Genomic DNA, 17,414 nt, shown 5'->3' on the forward strand with positions numbered 1-17,414 from the left:
ACATATGAATAACTTTACATGTATTAACAGCCCTGTTTTGCTCAGAGGAACTATTCACATATGTAAAAATGTAAGCACCTGTGTAAGTGTTTGTGGGATTGGGGTCTAAGTCTGTTTTCTCATTTTCAGCGGGGACCGGTACATCAGGCATAGCCCTGTAATACAAGATTTGCAACACTAGATCAGGTTACTCTTCGATCAATTCTGGTAGTGTGCCTCTGGTAGTCGCCAGTGACTATTCCTTCACAAGAAAGTGAAACCTACCTTTTGCCCAAAACACTATCACATGCTGCTAAACAGTTGTGCAATGCTGCATGTTAAATGCATGTGATGGGATTTAAGATAGGGGAAATGTCTGAGTTTTAACTTATACCTTGAAGCAAGACTTGATTGAATTTAGCTTATAGTGGCATGCCTAAGTACAGAATGTTGTTACTGGTCATAGTTATATATTTGAATCAGAGATCTGTAGTCAGAGTGGATTTCTATTTTTATTTTCATTCTTAAGATGTTCTGTTCAGTTGCTCTTTTTGCTAATAGCATGTGCAATTCTACTTACTTAAGGGCCTATTACTGAAGTGAATGCAAATTTGCCTTAGTAAGGAGTATAGAATAATATCCTACAGTTCAATAACCAAGTCTTAATTTTTTTTCTTAAATAAAAGTAATATATGGAGATATACCTATCTCAAAGAACTGGAAGGGACCCCAAAAGGTCATTGATTCCAGCCCCCTGTCTTCACTAGGAGGACCAAGTACTGATTTTTGGCCCATGTCCCTAGGTGGCCCCCTCAAGGCTTGAACTCACAACCCTGGGTTTAGCAGGGCAATGCTCAAACCACTGAGCTATGCCTCCCTCCCATTATTTCTTTATGGGACAGAAAAAATAAACTTTATGTACAATCGTTATGCAGTGATTTAGTGGCTAAACCAATGATCCCTGTAACCCCTCATAACTATAAGTGACATGTAACATTCTCAGGTTAGCCCCCAGTGGCTAGTAGTCAGTCTTACTAGAAAACGTTTTATGGCATAATTTGAAATATATACTCTGAAAGGGATTGAAACCCAAGATCACACTCTTCTGTGACTCCTAAATAATCAGTTTGCTCTAGGAAAGATGAAGTCATCCTTGTTGAACAGTTAATGGAGCTTGCCCTGCAGGTACTTATACCCCTATCTATTTTAAAAAGCTGTTTGTCTTCAGACTGCTTCTTAAAAATACACATATTGCAACATTAGAAACCCGAATATTTCTCCATTTGACTCCTCTTACCCCATACATTTAAAAACATTTAAGTAACATTGTTAAATGTTGCTCATTTTATTATCCCATTCTCCTTGTTTAGACAAGCAGTCAAAATATTGCAAAACTCCTTCTGTTCCATGTGACAGGTTGTCTGTTTTCAGAGATAGTGGTGGCTTTCACAGAGAGAGACCAGCTATTAAGGATCCAGTCTCTGATGGCTTTAGTAAATAATTTAGAGCAGACTTGGGCACAGGGGAGAGAAAAAAACAAGTAATGGAAAAAATGCTGTTTTATTGTGTGATTTCTCCCCTCCTCCACCCCTCCACCTCCCCCCCGGGATTTAGTGAAAAATTATGTATTTCCAAGAGTACATTTGCAGAATTTAGGAAAAAGGTAGTGAGTGTTTACCTGCTGTTACATAACCAAAGCTTTTTTAAAGACAGAGGTCTGCTGAAATATTTTTTTAATTTATGTGTACTGTGTGAATATTGCTTTAACAATACAAAAGTTACCCATATAACCATACAGATATTGTGTGATATTTATGTCTGGTAGTTTAGAAAGAAATGTTAAAATATATCTGAGCATTACAAGTTGACTAGAACAGAACAATTTTGTAGATGTTCTTCATATACTTTGAGTTTTAGCTTAAGAGAAAAATAGTTCACTAGAAAATCTACCAAGTTTGTTCAGCATAATCCAGTAACATAAAAGTATTCCAGACCAGATGTCTCTTGAGAATTATTTTTCTCTTAATTAATACTTCCCAACAGAGTAAATGTTTAGGAGTAAAGCAAATACAAAATATTGGGATAAAGGTACTTAAATACACACAAATCCCTGATCTGTTTCTAGAGGTGTGCTTAAGCCACACAATTTGGGTTTCAGACAGTCCCAAGTTCTGGTGCATGGTCTTGGTTTTGGCCAGCTCTTCATCATTTTTTAATAATGACCCTAAACTATGGTTCATGACAGACAGTGGTAAATAGAACCCTTACTAATGGTCCATGCAGAGTTGACGGGATGTATGGTGCTGAATCTCCTTGTTTTCAGCTTCTAAATTTTATTAAAAGAAGCTATAACTATTTTAAATATTTTTCTAAAACTACTTTTCCATATAATTGTTGTGGGCCCACATTCTTTCCTCTGACACAGTTTAAGATGCAGTCCAGCTTATGAAAATGCTTGACAACCCCTATTTTAGAAGATTAAATGACTATTAGTTCTCACTTTCACTTTACAGAGGTTATAACAATTAAATTAGAATATAGGTTCCCTGACTCTGTTATGGTTGTAGTGAAAAAAATTCATTGGAGACTGTAACGCACTACGCATAGCTCTGTGTGTCTCTTGCTTATGGCTCTACCCACAGTGAGGCAGGAATCTTTAAGCATTGGCACTGTCTGTGCCAGACAATGGATTTTTTTCAGAGACCGTTTTAAAGGTAAATAATACATTATAACCTGTCAAACAAGGAGAAAAATGTTTGCAGACACTTTTTAGTCATGAGTTTGGAGGATGTCACTTTTCATGTTGATATGATGGGTTGTTTTTATATCAGGAAATTTGTGGAAAACATAACTATTTGTCTAGGTACTTACATGGACCTCATCACCATAGAATCTGAGCACCTCACAGTCACTAATCAATTTTGTCTTTACATCCTGTGATTCCCACCTGATACACAGGCAGATTAAGTGATCTGCCCAAGCTCACACAGGAAGCCTTTACTGAGCTAGGATTTGAACTTAGGTCTCCTGAGGTGGCCTGTCTACTAGATCATCATTTTTCCTTCTTCTGAGGCAGAATAGAATTATTGACTGGAAAATGCATTATCTGAGCTACACATAACACTTTGTTTCAATCACCATTTTTATATTGTGACCTGGAAGAAAAAAAAAAGAAAGCTTGATACCAATTTGTAGAACAAGAAATATTAATATCTAGGTGCAGACTAATTATAGCTTTTGTCATTTTAGATTAAAATTTCATGTTGAATTTCAGTGTTCAAAAACCAAATGTTGCATTCTAATAATTAACCCTCGTGTGAGTTTCTTTTAAGTTAGTCATTTGTTCAGCTGTAATTTCTTTTGTAATCGCATCAAATCGTGAATTGAACAGAAATGGCTTGGGTGTCTACAGATTTGTAATGGGTCAGAACTCTCTTTTTGTGACCTTTTAACAATTTTTTGCTTCTTTGAAGTGCAGCCGCTTTCCTGCATCAAACACGAAGGCTCAGATAAATGTATCTGTCAATTTGGAATCCTCTTATTTCTGTTTCCTAGTATTGTTTGTTGGTCCTGTGAGTGTTTGATAATTGAGTCCTGTCACTTGGGGTTTACATACATCTAGGGAACAAAAGCTTTTCATTTGCTTTAAAACCCCAAAGGTGATAATACAAAACACTTCATTCAGGACAAAAAGTCTTCAAAAATATGATGTGGCAGATTCTGTCCTCTGACCCAGAACAACTCCATTAAATGCAGCTGAATTGCTTTGTTGTACCGGAGAAGAATTTGGCCCATTAGATTTACCCATTGTGGAAAGAGAGGAACTATCAGTACTGATATGTTTATGCCAATGTATGCTATTATTAATTACACAGTTTCATTCTTCTTCTTAAATACTTGCAGGGAAGCATGGGTAGCATTACTTGTATTGCATGGAAAGGAGATACATTGGTTCTCGGAGATGTTGATGGAAACTTAAACTTCTGGGATTTGAAAGCAAGAGTATCCAGGTATGAGTGTGAATCAAATCTTACTAATTTATATAAAATGAAGGAAAGGTAAATCATTTTTAATTCTTTTTTTTCTCTTTAGTAGATGATTGTGTGTTGTCTGAGATAACTATGCAAGATTGTGTTTTTAAAAAGAAAATTCTCAGTCATGTCCTAGCAGACAGTGATTAACCAGAGAGATATTGGGCCATGTTAATAAATTTATAACTCCCGTGCCAGAAGGTACCATTGTGATCATCTAGTCTGACCTGTATAACACGGTCCATAAAACTTCTCCAAAATAATTCCTAGATCAGTAGTTCTCAAACTAGGGAAAGTCTCTGGCGGGCCGGGCCAGTTTGTTTACCTGCCAAATCCGCAGGTTTGGCTGAGTGCAGCTTCCAATGGCTGCAGTTTGCCACTCCAGGCCAATGGGGGCCTCAGGAAGCAGCGTGGGCTAAGGGATGTGCTGGCTGCCCTTCCTGCAGCCCCCATTGACCTGGAGAGGCGAAATGCGACCAGTGGGAGTCACAATCAGCCGAACCTGCGGATGCAGCTGATCTGGCTCATAATTGGTGTCAGCTTTGTGAAATTGGCCTTTTTAAAGCACCAAGTATATAAATCACTGCTCTGGACATGATGAGTGTGATCAAGTCATGATCACTTTCCCTGCACAAGCGGCGGCCCTAGTTTGAGAACCACTGCTCTAGATCACATCTTTTAGAAAAACATTCAATCTTGATTTTAAAATGGCCAGTGATGGAGAATCCACTATGACCCTTGATAAATTGCTCCTATGTTTATTTACTCTCACTCTTTAAAATTTATACCTTATTTCTAGTCTGTATTTGTGTTGCTTCAATATCTAGCTATTGGATCTTATTGTTTCTTTCTTTCTCTGCTAGAGTGAAGAGCCTATTATCAAATATTTGTTCTCCATGTAGGTACTTCTAGACTGTAATAAAGTCACTCCTTTTTTCTATCATATGATTATTTTTTTTATAGCTGCCTTCACTTACCCTCTAAACCAGGTATTTTTTTAAGCAATATGACTATCTTCCTCAGTGTGGGATTGTGGCTTTTGGGGCATCTAGTAAAGTTTCCTTAGACAATTCTCAATTATCATTCACATTTTTCTGATTAAATTCTTCTTCCTGGCTGATCTGGCTCATAATTGGTGTCAGCTTTGTGAAATTGGCCTTTTTAAAGCACCAAGTATATAAATTACTGTTCTGGACATGATGAGTGTGATCAAGTCATGATCACTTGTACCAAATTCATCATTTATTTCTGGTTCTGTGATATAGAATGTTCTCACTGTTGTAAATAGTTCCACTGACTTAAATGAAACTGACGATCATTCACACCGACCAGAGATCTTGCCTGTTGTGTTTAATCCAAGCAAGATTATTTCATAATAAATTTTGATAACTAATAGTATTAAATGTTCTGACATTTTCCCCGTGACCACTTTTTTTTTAATAGCGCTGTCAATTTTTGATATTTTGTGGGTTTTTTACTAATCTATTTATATAGCATTGGATGATTAGTTCTACAAATTTATACAGGATCAAAGTGTAAATGATTAAGGGAGAATTTATATTAACAATTTATGGCATATCTGTTCCTGAGAATGAAATTGAACCTATAGTCCTTTTGTCCCCAGGGGGATCCCCACACACCGAAGCTGGGTGAGAAAAATACGCTTTGCCCCTGGGAAAGGAAATCAAAAAGTGATAACAATGTACAATGATGGAGCTGAAGTTTGGGACACAAAAGAGGTACACATCTATTTCTTATCAGTATTCACTTGTGTGCAAAATATGCTGCTTTGAATTAGAGAAGGTCAGGTGCCCAAGCAATCTGATTAAAATAATACTTAATCTGCTGCTGACATCTGTGTAATAGTTACCCAGCCTTTCACAAAGGACTTTTAGTTTTTAGTTTTTCAATCTGATTTCAGTTGAGAAGTGCCTTTCACTATGAAAGCTGACGCTCTATTGAAATATACAATTTTACCACTCTTCTAGTGAGTTTGGGTTGCATATGTTGTTTTGAACTCAGACTTAGAAAGAGAAAAATCTCCCTTCCAAAAACTTTATCAAAGTTTAATGAACATCTACGTTTATAGAATTGTAAAGTTATCTTCTCTTCAGAGCTTGGTTTTAACTTATTAGAGGATATGAGAAGGCTAGACACTTGATATTAACATTGGCCCTGCTTCTCCTCTCCTGCAAGAGAAATCTGTATTCAGGAAAATTGCTCTTAAAAATTCTGGGATTCATCTTATGTAGTTGGAGTTGCATTCCTTCCTCCAGAGGTCCATAGACCTTTGAACTCCATTGATTCCACAGGCAGAGCAGGCTATGACTCTGTAATCTTTTCCTCCAGGAGTGATGTCTGAGGAATGTTGATGCTACTGGTTAGTTCTCCCTGCAGCTGTTCACACCCTCCTTTTGTGAATGAAAGAAGGTTTTTAAGTAGAAGCCTTAAAATGCTCATTGACTTCCAATCGAAAATCTGTCAAAGTCCCCAGGAAAACAACTTGCGAGAGCCACATCTCCTTAGATCTGTCTCTAGAACTTCTTCCTTATCTATGATGCTCCAACTCTGTTGTAAGTCTGTAGTGGAGCTTCATTGTCTTCGGTGTCATGCCACAGAGCTGCTGCTTCACTGCAGGCCACTCTAGTAGACTGGAACAGTGTAAAAGGTGTCTGAAAAGCGCTATATCTAGTGCAGGCACTGCAGAATTAAGCTGCTCTCTAAAGAGCCTTTCCCAAGCCCTTAGGGCAAGGCTGAGGAGTGGGGACAGGGTGCATGTATCAGAACAGGGCCTCAGAATGCAGCACTGCAGAGAGTGCCATGGCCCATAGGGCAGCCTACTCTAACTTCGGCTGGCCCTCAGAGCTTGCTAAATTATACTGGGGCCTTTCCAGCCCCCAGAGCGTTCCATGATCATGAGGGTGCAAAGATGCCCCCTTAGCCCTTCCAGCTCCACCTATCTTGCAAGTTCTGTGAAACGCCTCTGGGAGGCACAACACAGAATCTTGACCAGCGTGATTAATAGCGTTACTACAAGTGAAAATGTCTTAATATTTCAAGGTGCAGATGGTAAGCAGTTTAAGAAGTGGAAGAAATGTCAACTTCCGAATACTGGATGTGGATTGCTGTACCTCAGACAAAGTGATCCTGGCATCAGATGATGGATGCATCAGAGTTCTAGAGACAACTATGAAGTCAACGTGTTTTAGAATGGATGAACAAGTATTAACAGGTCTGAGAGATCTCAACAGCACCTAAGGCTCATGTGCTTTTGTCAAGGTTTTTTCCCCACTTTGAACTTTAGAGTACAAGAAGTGGGGACCTGCATGAAAACTTCTAAGCTTAATTACTAGCTTAGGTCTGGTACACTGCCACCAGCCAGAATTTAGTGTCTAACACACTTTCTGTTCCCCCAAAACCTTCCGTGGGGAACTCAGACCCAAACCCCTTGGTCTTAAAACAAGAAGAAATTAACCATCCCCCTCCTTTTCCCCCCAGACTTTTCCCTCCCTGGGTTGCCTTGAGAGGCTTCACACTGATCCAAACTCCTTGGATCTTAAAACAAGGAAAAATCAATCAGGTTCTTAAAAAGAGAGCTTTTAATTAAAGAAAGAAAAAGTAAAAATTATCTCTGTAAAATCAGGATGGAAAATGCTTTACAGGGTACTCAGATTCAGACAGCCTAGAGGGACCCTCCCCCCCAGCCTTGGATTCAAAGTTACAGCAAACAGAGGTAAAAAATCCTTCCAGCAAAAGAAACCTTTACAAGTTGAGAAAACAAACATAAGACTAATCTGCCTTGCCTGGCTATTACTTACAATTTTGAAACATGAAAGACTGATTGAGAAAGATAGGGAAAGCCTGGAATGATGTCCTGTTCCTCTCAGTCCTAAGAACGAACAATGAACAAAACAAAAAACACAAACAAAGACTTCCCTCCACCAAGATTTGAAAGTATCTTGTCCCCCTATTGGTCCTCTGGTCAGGTGTCAGCCAGGTTTACTGAGCTTCTGAACCCTTTACAGGTAAAAGAGACCTTAACCATCTGTTTATGACAGCTTTGAATTGTTTCCCTTTTGCTACAGACCATAATATATTTCATTTTGAAAAGTGTGCAAAGTAGTCTTGACTGTTTAAAACTGACTTCAGTCTAAGCCAGAAGATGAAGTAGCTCACAAACACCAGAAAATTTGGGGAAATGGATCACTTTTATAATAGGTTATACAGCTTTTGATATTTCTAAATAATTCATGTTTTGCTTTTTTAGTTTTAGCTGCATAAATATGCAGCAAATACATATATAAATTAATTGCATCCAGAACAGTAATTCACATACACAGCATGTTTGTGATACATGAAAAATTGCTTTTATTATACTGCTGTATATTTCCAGAATTTGAATCCTAGTCATTGACTGGTTCAGTGGATGGCCAACGTGGATGTTTCCATGAAATTGTAGAAGTGTGTCAGTTTGTGACAGCCTTATTATCTGACTTTTTACAATATTTTTAGCTAGCATAAGTTCTTATAAAAAATTGATTTTACATTATTTCATCTTTGGGGTGAACTGTGCAGCTAAAATGGTTAATACATCAAATCGTGAGTTGAAGATGATCCAGATTTTTCAAATTGTGGGACAATCCCATTAAAATCATTGGGACTACTTGTGAGAGTAAGAGTATCATCATTTGATGCTGTGTTTGATACATGTTCTGATTTAATATACAGTACTTTGCTAACTTTGTCTACAATAAAAATGGATTGTTTTTTTCCTATTATGAAGGCTATAGTTTTGACGAAAGAGAAGTAGCAGTGTGATCAGCATCACTGAAGGATAGTTTAGTTATCATAAATTATCTTTTGAGACCTGAAAATTAAATTGTGTAAATGCATATTTGTGTCATTTACCTGTGGTGCTTAAAGGACAAGGTATCACTGAGTCCAGGAATTTAGTGTGATTCAAAAAAGGATTAGACATTTATAGCAAAAATGAAAACACTCACAGGTTACATGAGATAAGATAGAAAATATAAGTAATAAAAGTTGTCATAGTTTTGTGTTTATGCCAACCACTAACAGGTGGAGGTTAGAAAGAAACTTACCATAGGAGCAAATAATTCAATAATTTTCTAGGACAGGGAATCTGACCCCTTCCTCTGGAGCATCTTACTAGTGTCAGAGACTAGATACCAGACTAGATGGACTGCCAATCTGATTCATTATGGCGATAGTTAGGCACAAGTATCCCTACTGACCAGTCTTTTGAGGCATTCAGTATAGATATACATTTAGTTTAATTCTCTCCCTATAAAACCATATTGATGTGTCCTGTTTTCTCTGCAGATATTCCTGAATACTGTGATAAAGACTCAGTATCACTGGAGTCCATAGTAATTGTGATGTATAAGGATGAGGCATTTTGGCATATTTTGCGTGAATTTTTTTCAAATCTCCTTTATAGAAGCATTCCGCCACATACATCGCTGCTTAACTCAAATTTTACTTTTACTTTGCAAATTCATCTGCAACTAGATTTTAACTAAACTAAAAGCCAAAGAAAGAGGAAACCAGGTTCTGATTGTAAATGTATAGTGACTAACTATATGTCCTTGAAAAACTTCTTGCTCATGTGTAGCAGCAGACTTTCATGTGCAATGATCCATGCTATACATCTGGGATTACAATCTGTCCCAACATCTAATATTTTATCTTCTCGCACAGGCACCTACCAATACATTTTATAGTTGTTAAATGCTATGTCATTAGAGGGTAGCTACTCGTAGATCTTGACTATGACTCATTTCCCTCCTCACTTCCTTTCTTCTTTTTCAGAGCCTGTGTGGTGCCCTTATCTCCTTGTTCCAAGGGCCTCATTAGCTTTAAAAGCCTTCTTGCTGCATCAGCCATGGAATGATAAATATACTCTAGATATTTTACACATGTAAGGCTTTGTTTTCATTTTCTGTTCAAACTTTTAACTATTATCACATGCAGATCTCCTGTGTATTATTTGGGAGAAGGTTGTTAAATGGGTGAACTTCAGCACTTAAAGAGCAGTCAGAATGGAGGGCAGTACTTCTGTGTAATCAACCAAGAGGGATGTGAGGTCAAAGATGTTTTATTTCAAGTAACGCCAACCTACCTTCATCTTTGAAAACAGACCTTAAGTTTTTAAGACAATAGCAATTGTCTGTAGTCAGAATTAGAAACTCATGCAACATATTGCATCAAAAACCAAAAATGTTTTCATTCTAAAAGCAGGTGATTTCAAAGTTAGAGGTGGCCACAAGAGAGTAATTCCAAGTGTCCCTTCCCCTACACTAGTGATCATGTTTCCTCTTTAGTGGTGCAGATTCCTATCAGAATGGAGCACCTCATCAGGATGTGACATTATTTATAGTTCAATAACTTAGACCCCATGAGGATTGTTCAGGGCAACATACAGACCATAGGAAGATTCACTCCTTGCCCTAAAGAGTGTACAATCTAAGAAGATAATCAATGTGCAAAATGATATGGTCAATATAGACAATATTATTTGCATGATATATATTATGAATATGGCCTTAATGCAAATGAAATATAAAGTACATAAGTCAAATGAGATGGTAAGGAGATGGAAGCTAAAGGGACTATGCAGGACACCATCATGAAAGTTGAACTCCCCAAAGAGAAGCGTGATGGTTTGTGATGAGATGGAGAGCAGTGAGTCCATTGGGGAGCAAATGATTTCAGCTTTGAAAGGAAGGGACTAGGGAGTTGAATGGGGTATTGATTAAAATGGAAATAGAGTGAGAAAGAGGAAGAGGCTGCAAAAAGCAAGAGAAGAGAAGAAAGACACTTCCACTGCAGCCTTTGGGAACCATCTCAGGGCTTGTCTACATGGACACTTAGTTCATGGCTAGCTGGAGTGTGACTATACCTTTCACTAGCATGCCGTGGTCTAAGTGTCCATGTGGATTGTGCTGCCATGCTCTAAAAATTCCCTTGTATGCTTTGATCTACGCTGCTTTGAAACAGAATACATTAAAGCTCACTTGGGAATTTTTAGTGCACAGCAGCAGGATCAACACACACACTTATTGTACAGCAGACCAGTATGGGGTAGATTCACACACCAGCTTGCTGCCAACTAAGTGTTTGTGTGGGCAACCCCTCAGCTGGGAGGATGTGAAAGAAGTAAAGACTGCCATAAGAAAAAACAGCTGCAAGCACGCAGGCCTACATTTTCGAAAGTGGGTAGTGATTTTGAGGGCCTCTATTTTTGGGTGCCTAACTGGAGACTCCTTAAAGGGGAGTGGTTTTCACAAGTACTGAGCACCCACCCCTTTCAGGTTTCTCAAGTTGGGCACCTAAAAAGTAGGGCACCCAATATCATGAACCACTTTTGAAAATTAAGGCTACAGTGTTATAAGGGGAAATCTGGGTTTCTTTGAGTTCAAGGAGATGAAAGGGAGTGAGAGCTGAAGAGATTGGGGATGGTTTTTTATGAAAGCAGGGATTCTAGAATACAGTAGAATCTCAGAGTTCTAAACACCTCTGGAATGAAGGTTGGTCATAACTCTGAACAAAACATGGTGGTTCTTTCAGAAGTTTACAATAGAACATTGACTTAATACAGCTTTGAAACTTTACTGCGCAGAAGAAAAATGCTGCTTTTAACCATCTTGATTTAAATTAAACAAGGACAGCAACAGTTTTCTTGCCTTGTCAGATCTTTTTTTAACTTTTCCTTTTTGTATTTTTGTAGTTTACATTTAACACTGTACAGTACGTCATTTGCTTTTATTCCCCCGTGTCTGCTGCCTGATTGCATAATTCCAGTTCCAAAAGAAGTGTGTGATTGTCTGGTCAGTTCGTCTCTCTGGTGTTCGTAACTCTGAGGTTCTACTATAGTTGAAATGGGGGTGAGATTGATGAGTGAGGGATAGGGGTGAGCCCGAGCCGGTTTGCACCAGTTTGCACGAACCGGTTGTTAAATTTAGAAGCGGTTTTAGAACCGCTTGTTAACTGGCTTCCCTGCAAGGGAAGCTTTGATGGGATCTGGCTGGGAAGCCTGTAATTCCTCCTCCCGTCCGCCGGGGGGCGCTGCGCTGCGAGAGCCATGTGGGCTGCCTCCTGGCCCTGTTACTGTTGCTGCTCCTTGGACCTGTGGCTGTCGGGCTCCTGCTGCTGCCTGTTGGGTCCCCGGCTGCATCCTGCTGCTCGGGCTGCTACCAGCTGCTCTCCCCGTGTGAGTACCTGCCCCCCATGACCACAGCCAGTCCATGCTGCAGCTGCCTGCAGCTGCACCCTGCCACAGCCAGCCTCTGCCACAGCTAGCTCGTCTGCACCCCCTGCCCGCAGCCAGCCTCTGCCACAGCCAGCTCGTCTGCACCCCCTGCCCGCAGCCAGCCTCTGCCACAGCTAGCTCGTCTGCACCCCCTGCCCGCAGCCAGCCTCTGCCACAGCTAGCTCGTCTGCACCCCCTGCCCGCAGCTGCCCCCTGCCACAGCTAGCTCGTCTGCACCCCCTGCCCGCAGCTGCCCCCTGCCACAGCTAGCCTCTGCCACAGCTAGCTCGTCTGCACCCCCTGCCACAGCCAGCCTCTGCCACAGCTAGCTCGTCTGCACCCCCTGCCTGCAGCCAGCCTCTGCTACAGCTAGCTCGTCTGCACCCCCTGCCTGCAGCTGCCCCCTGCCTGCAGCCAGCCTCTGCCACAGCTAGCTCATCTGCACCCCCTGCCCGCAGTCAGCCTCTGCCACAGCTAGCTCGTCTGTACCCCCCGCCCGCAGCTGCCCCCTGCCACAGCCAGCCTCTGCCACAGCTAGCTCGTCTGTACCCCCTGCCCGCAGCCAGCCCCTGCCACAGCTAGCTCGTCTGCACCCCCTGCCCGCAGCCAGCCTCTGCCACAGCTAGCTCATCTGCACCCCCTACCCACAGCCACCCACCTGCCCGCAGCCAGCCCCTGCCCGCAGCCAGCCTCTGCCCACAGCTAGCTCGTCTGCACCCCTTGCCACAGCCAGCCCCCTGCCCGCAACCAGCCTCTGTCTGCACCCCCTGCCCGCAGCCAGCCCCTGCCCACAGCTAACCCGTCTGCACCCTCTACCTGCAGCTGCCCGCAGCTGCCCTCTGCCCGCAGTCGCCCTCTGCCACATCCCCTGCCCGCAGCCAGTCCCTGCCACCCGCAGCCAGCCCCTTCCACAGTCACCCCCTGCCCGCAGCCACCCGAACCATCCCCTGCCACAGCTACCCCCTGCCCGCAGCCAGTCCTTGTCACAGCCAGCCCGTCTGCATCACCTGCCCACAGCCAGCCCCTGTTGTAGGCACGCTCCCTGCCTCCAGCTAGCCCTGTCCCACACCCCTGTCTGCAGCCAGCCCCATGTCCACTGGTGCCCTGCAGTTCTCCGGGCAGTAACCCTTCACACCTGTTTCAATGAGGGGGGCAGGGAGCAGCTGGGACCCACACATGTGCACACCCTAGAGTGACCAGACAGCAAGAGTGAAAAATCGGGACGGGGGTGAGGGGTAATAGGAGCCTATATAAGAAAAAGACCCAAAAATTGAGACTGTCCCTATAAAATTGGGACATCTGGTCACCCTAGCATACCCCAAGGGAGTGGCGGGGCCCCACTCACGTGAAAAGGAGCTCATTTCTAGTTCAGGCCCATCTTTTTAAAAAAGAACTTTAGATAGGGTTAACATACATCTGTATTTTCTTGGACACGTCAGGCTTTTTGGTTCTTAAATCGCTATCTGGGTGGAATTTTTAAAATTTCCTCCCAGGAAAATACAGATGTATGGTAACCCTATTAGTACAAAAAATACATGCTGTGGCACATCCTTTAAATCAGAACTTTTTATAGGGAACCGGTTGTTAAGATTTTAGCAGCTCATCACTGGTGAGGGACCAGTGTGGGAAAGCTCTGGTGACAGTTGGGCATAAAGGGTAAGAATAAGAGGATGGTCAAGATTGGATTTATTGTTGCTGAAAATAAGCAGCGGTAAGCAATAGAAGAAGAAGTGGAGATAAGAAAAGAACTTGTGAGACAAGTGGGGTTGAGGATTATCAATGGACAGGCATGAAAAAGGGGGAGACCTAAAGGTGAGTGGGTAAGAAGGAAATGTGAAGAGAAGGGAGACAGTAACAAAGATGTGGGAGTAATAAGAGTGAGCAGGAGTGAAGATTAGCCATGATTAGTACTTGGGAAATAGTAATTGATGTCCAAGATTTTCTGTCTAAACTGTTTTTTTAATTAAGGACATGAGAACATTAAGTTTGCTTCCTCCATGCTTTGTGTTGTACATAGCCATCATTCTTCCACCACTTCAGATAGTATTGCCAATTTAGTTATGAGGAAATATAAAATTCTTAGAATATATATTCCTGTTAAATCAAATATTTTCTTTGCAGTGATTATCCAGAGAATGACAATATTAAAAATCTGCTTCAAAAACAGCTGAATTCACTGTCCAAGTAAGAACCATTTTATTAGTGTTTAAACAAAATACTGCTTTCAATGAGATTGCAGCAGCAGCAAAAGTTGCAATGATTGGTTTTTCATTTAGCAGCCAATCTGGAATAATTTTATTTTTGTATTAAAACATTTTACTGTGTTTAAAGATAAGTACTTGTTACAATAAATGAAATTTAACTACCTCCATGACCTGCTTTGTCTAATGAAAAGTGAATGGTAGCATTCTTCCCAACTTGGAAATCTTTCTTAAAATAAATTGTTTAATATTGACTTGACAGAATAATTTACTGTATTAAACATTAAAGTGGGATGAAACTCATGTCTGATTTGAGACATATTGTTGATGCCACAGAAGATGGTGGCTGCCAGCAGGAGGCCCAGGAATATTCAGTATTTAAATTCAAATGGCATTCACAGTTTATTGGCAAATGTTTCTCAACATGTCTGCTCCTCAGAGTGCTGCCCCGATGAGTGCAGCCTATTTAAAAAAAAAAAAAGAAAACAAAGTGTAATTTGAAACCTTCTGCAGAATTTTAAACCCTGACCAGAAAAATATCACACTGGCACTTTTGAAAATCCTACCCTTTCAAGATAAAAGCAGCAAAGAGTCCTGTGACGCCTTATAGACTAACAGACGTATTGGAGCATGAGCTTTCATGGGTGAATATGAAGAATAACAGACATATTGCTCCAATATGTCTGTTAGTCTGTAAGGTGCCACAGGACTCTTTGCTGCTTTTACAGATCCAGACTAACATGGCTACCCCTCTGATACTGTCAAGATAAGTTACTCTTCATGGGTGAAGTTCATGTTTCTGGCAATATACATCAGTCTTCCTGGTTGCATAGCCAACAGATGGCAGTACATTCATTTAAACTATTAAGGCAGTCTTTGCAGCGAAGAAACTGGAAGTACTTCCTGTTCCTCCCCTACATGCAAAAAAAAAAAAAAGCTAATTTTCTTCTGTATGTAGAAAAATGCATGCAAAACTTAATTCATAGATTTATAGTACATGTATTTGTTGTCCAGTGACACCACCCAGATTATATTTACATAATTATGACATGATTATTAATTTAATTTTATAATACATAGAATTGCTGCAAACCAATATTACAGCTTCAGGTATACTCTTCTGGTAGTTCACATGTATTGCAATACATGTAAGTCAGAAAACGTTCTTGACAGACTGATTTTAACTATTAAAACTGATAAACAATGAATTGCTCCTGTCAAGGTTTAGCCATACTTAAACTTGTATAGTTCCTATTGCTATGATTAAATATTATTTGATAGAGGCCTTTGTTCAGGCCAGCATGAGATAAACTTCTACTTTCCTTGTCTGACAAAAGATATAAAAGGCTTGTTTTCATTTTTAAATTTTAATTCCTAGATGTAATGTAGAGTACTTGTTTTTTAAAAATCTTGCTCAGCATATTATAGATCAGATATGACTTTCTGTTTTTGCAGTGACATCAAGAAACTTGTGCTTGATCCTGAATTTGCTCTATTACAGAGATGTTTACTGGTTGCAAGGTAACAGAGATTCAGATAAAGTCAAAAGATTTTTGTAAATAATCCTGACCCTGTCAGCACAGTACAAATGTGTTTAACTTTAAGCATCTGTGTAGTATTATTAAAATGAATGACACTAATGATGTACATAAAGTTAAGAATGTGTATGTATTTCAAGGTCTAAGTTACTATGTTAGTGAATTATTTGTATTTGCACTGAGTTTTATATTACAATGAAAAGACTTCTTTAATGTGGTTGAACAGAATTGAATTTTAGAAAGGTGTAAGAAACTACCATGCTTACACTGAAATAGTAGTAGTTACTCCTACAATGCCCAAAAGTCTATTCGGTACTTTACTAGACTATAGAGTCCAATTTCTCTCCCAAAGATCTTATAACCTAAGATCTAGGCCCATATGCAAGCAAAGAAAAAGAGAAAATGGGCTCTTTTTTAATTCCATGACCATTGTCGTCATGTTATTCTGCCCAAATCATAACAATTTTTAACCTGTTCTGCATTTTTTAGTTGCTTGCAAGCTTTTATGGTTGATTTTTTCCTAAAGTTGAAAAGGTGTCTTAATGGTGAAGCATAAAGTAATCCAGAAAATTACGTTAAGGATAGATTACGTGCTGAATGCCTTTGCTAAACTAGTTTGTGGAGAGATTTACTGAACCTTAACTAACCTTGTAAAAAATTCTTTCCTCCAACTTGCTACTTCCTAGTTTGTCAAACATATTTCAAAAGAGATCATTGTGATGTCATATATAAGAAGTCTTATTGGTAACCCACAATATTTGTGATTCCAGAAAGAATGTACCTTATTCTCTGAATAAAGAAATTATTTTAAAATACAGAACAATTACTAGTAGTGAAGGGAGGAGTGGGGAATCTGCAATGAATCAGTATTATGGCTACAAGTGATTGTTTTGGGGGTTTGGGAATTTAAACTAGTCTCATGTTGTAGTTACAATATATAATGGTAGGGTTTGCTTCATTTTCATTTTTGACTTCTTAGACTCTATGGGGATGAATCAGAGCTGCATTTTTGGAGTGTTGCTTCCCATTATTTGCACAGTTTCTCTCAGGAAAAAGCACTAACTGCAAAAACTACAGATAATCTGCAAGAAAAATTAATCAACCCATTGGATATATGCTATGACATACTGTGTGAAAATTCCTACTTCCAGGTATTGAAAACTGTTTATAAATAGTATTTAGTAGGTATGTGACTAAATCAACAAAATGACGAGCATTTTTTCCCTTTTGATTTTTAAGTTCCTACATATAAGTGCCTCACTTTTATTTCAAATTAAAAGGTGTATGACTGTGTTTTAATAATGAAGTTTTACCCTTAACTCAGTGTATTTGTTGTGAATTTAAAGCATTCAGTACTATTTAAAGGCTGGGCTTTTTTGTGGTTTAATAAATA

At 39.8% G+C, this 17,414-nt stretch overlaps 1 protein-coding gene across 3 annotated transcripts in view; it reads left to right on the top strand.

The window, feature by feature from the left end:
* WDR11 (WD repeat domain 11) overlaps positions 1-17,414 on the top strand; it is an 81,018-nt gene that overhangs the window by 54,944 nt on the left and 8,660 nt on the right. For all 3 annotated transcript variants that reach the window (XM_030569165.1, XM_030569166.1, XM_030569167.1), the window contains 7 exons: positions 3,883-3,989; positions 5,635-5,749; positions 7,071-7,242; positions 9,843-9,951; positions 14,404-14,466; positions 15,939-16,004; positions 17,001-17,172. In XM_030569165.1, coding sequence (XP_030425025.1) covers positions 3,883-3,989; positions 5,635-5,749; positions 7,071-7,242; positions 9,843-9,951; positions 14,404-14,466; positions 15,939-16,004; positions 17,001-17,172 — 804 coding nt within the window. The remainder of the gene's footprint in view (positions 1-3,882; positions 3,990-5,634; positions 5,750-7,070; positions 7,243-9,842; positions 9,952-14,403; positions 14,467-15,938; positions 16,005-17,000; positions 17,173-17,414) is intronic.

This window comes from Gopherus evgoodei, chromosome 7 (assembly GCF_007399415.2).
Source record: "Gopherus evgoodei ecotype Sinaloan lineage chromosome 7, rGopEvg1_v1.p, whole genome shotgun sequence".
Lineage (NCBI taxonomy): Eukaryota > Metazoa > Chordata > Testudines > Testudinidae > Gopherus > Gopherus evgoodei.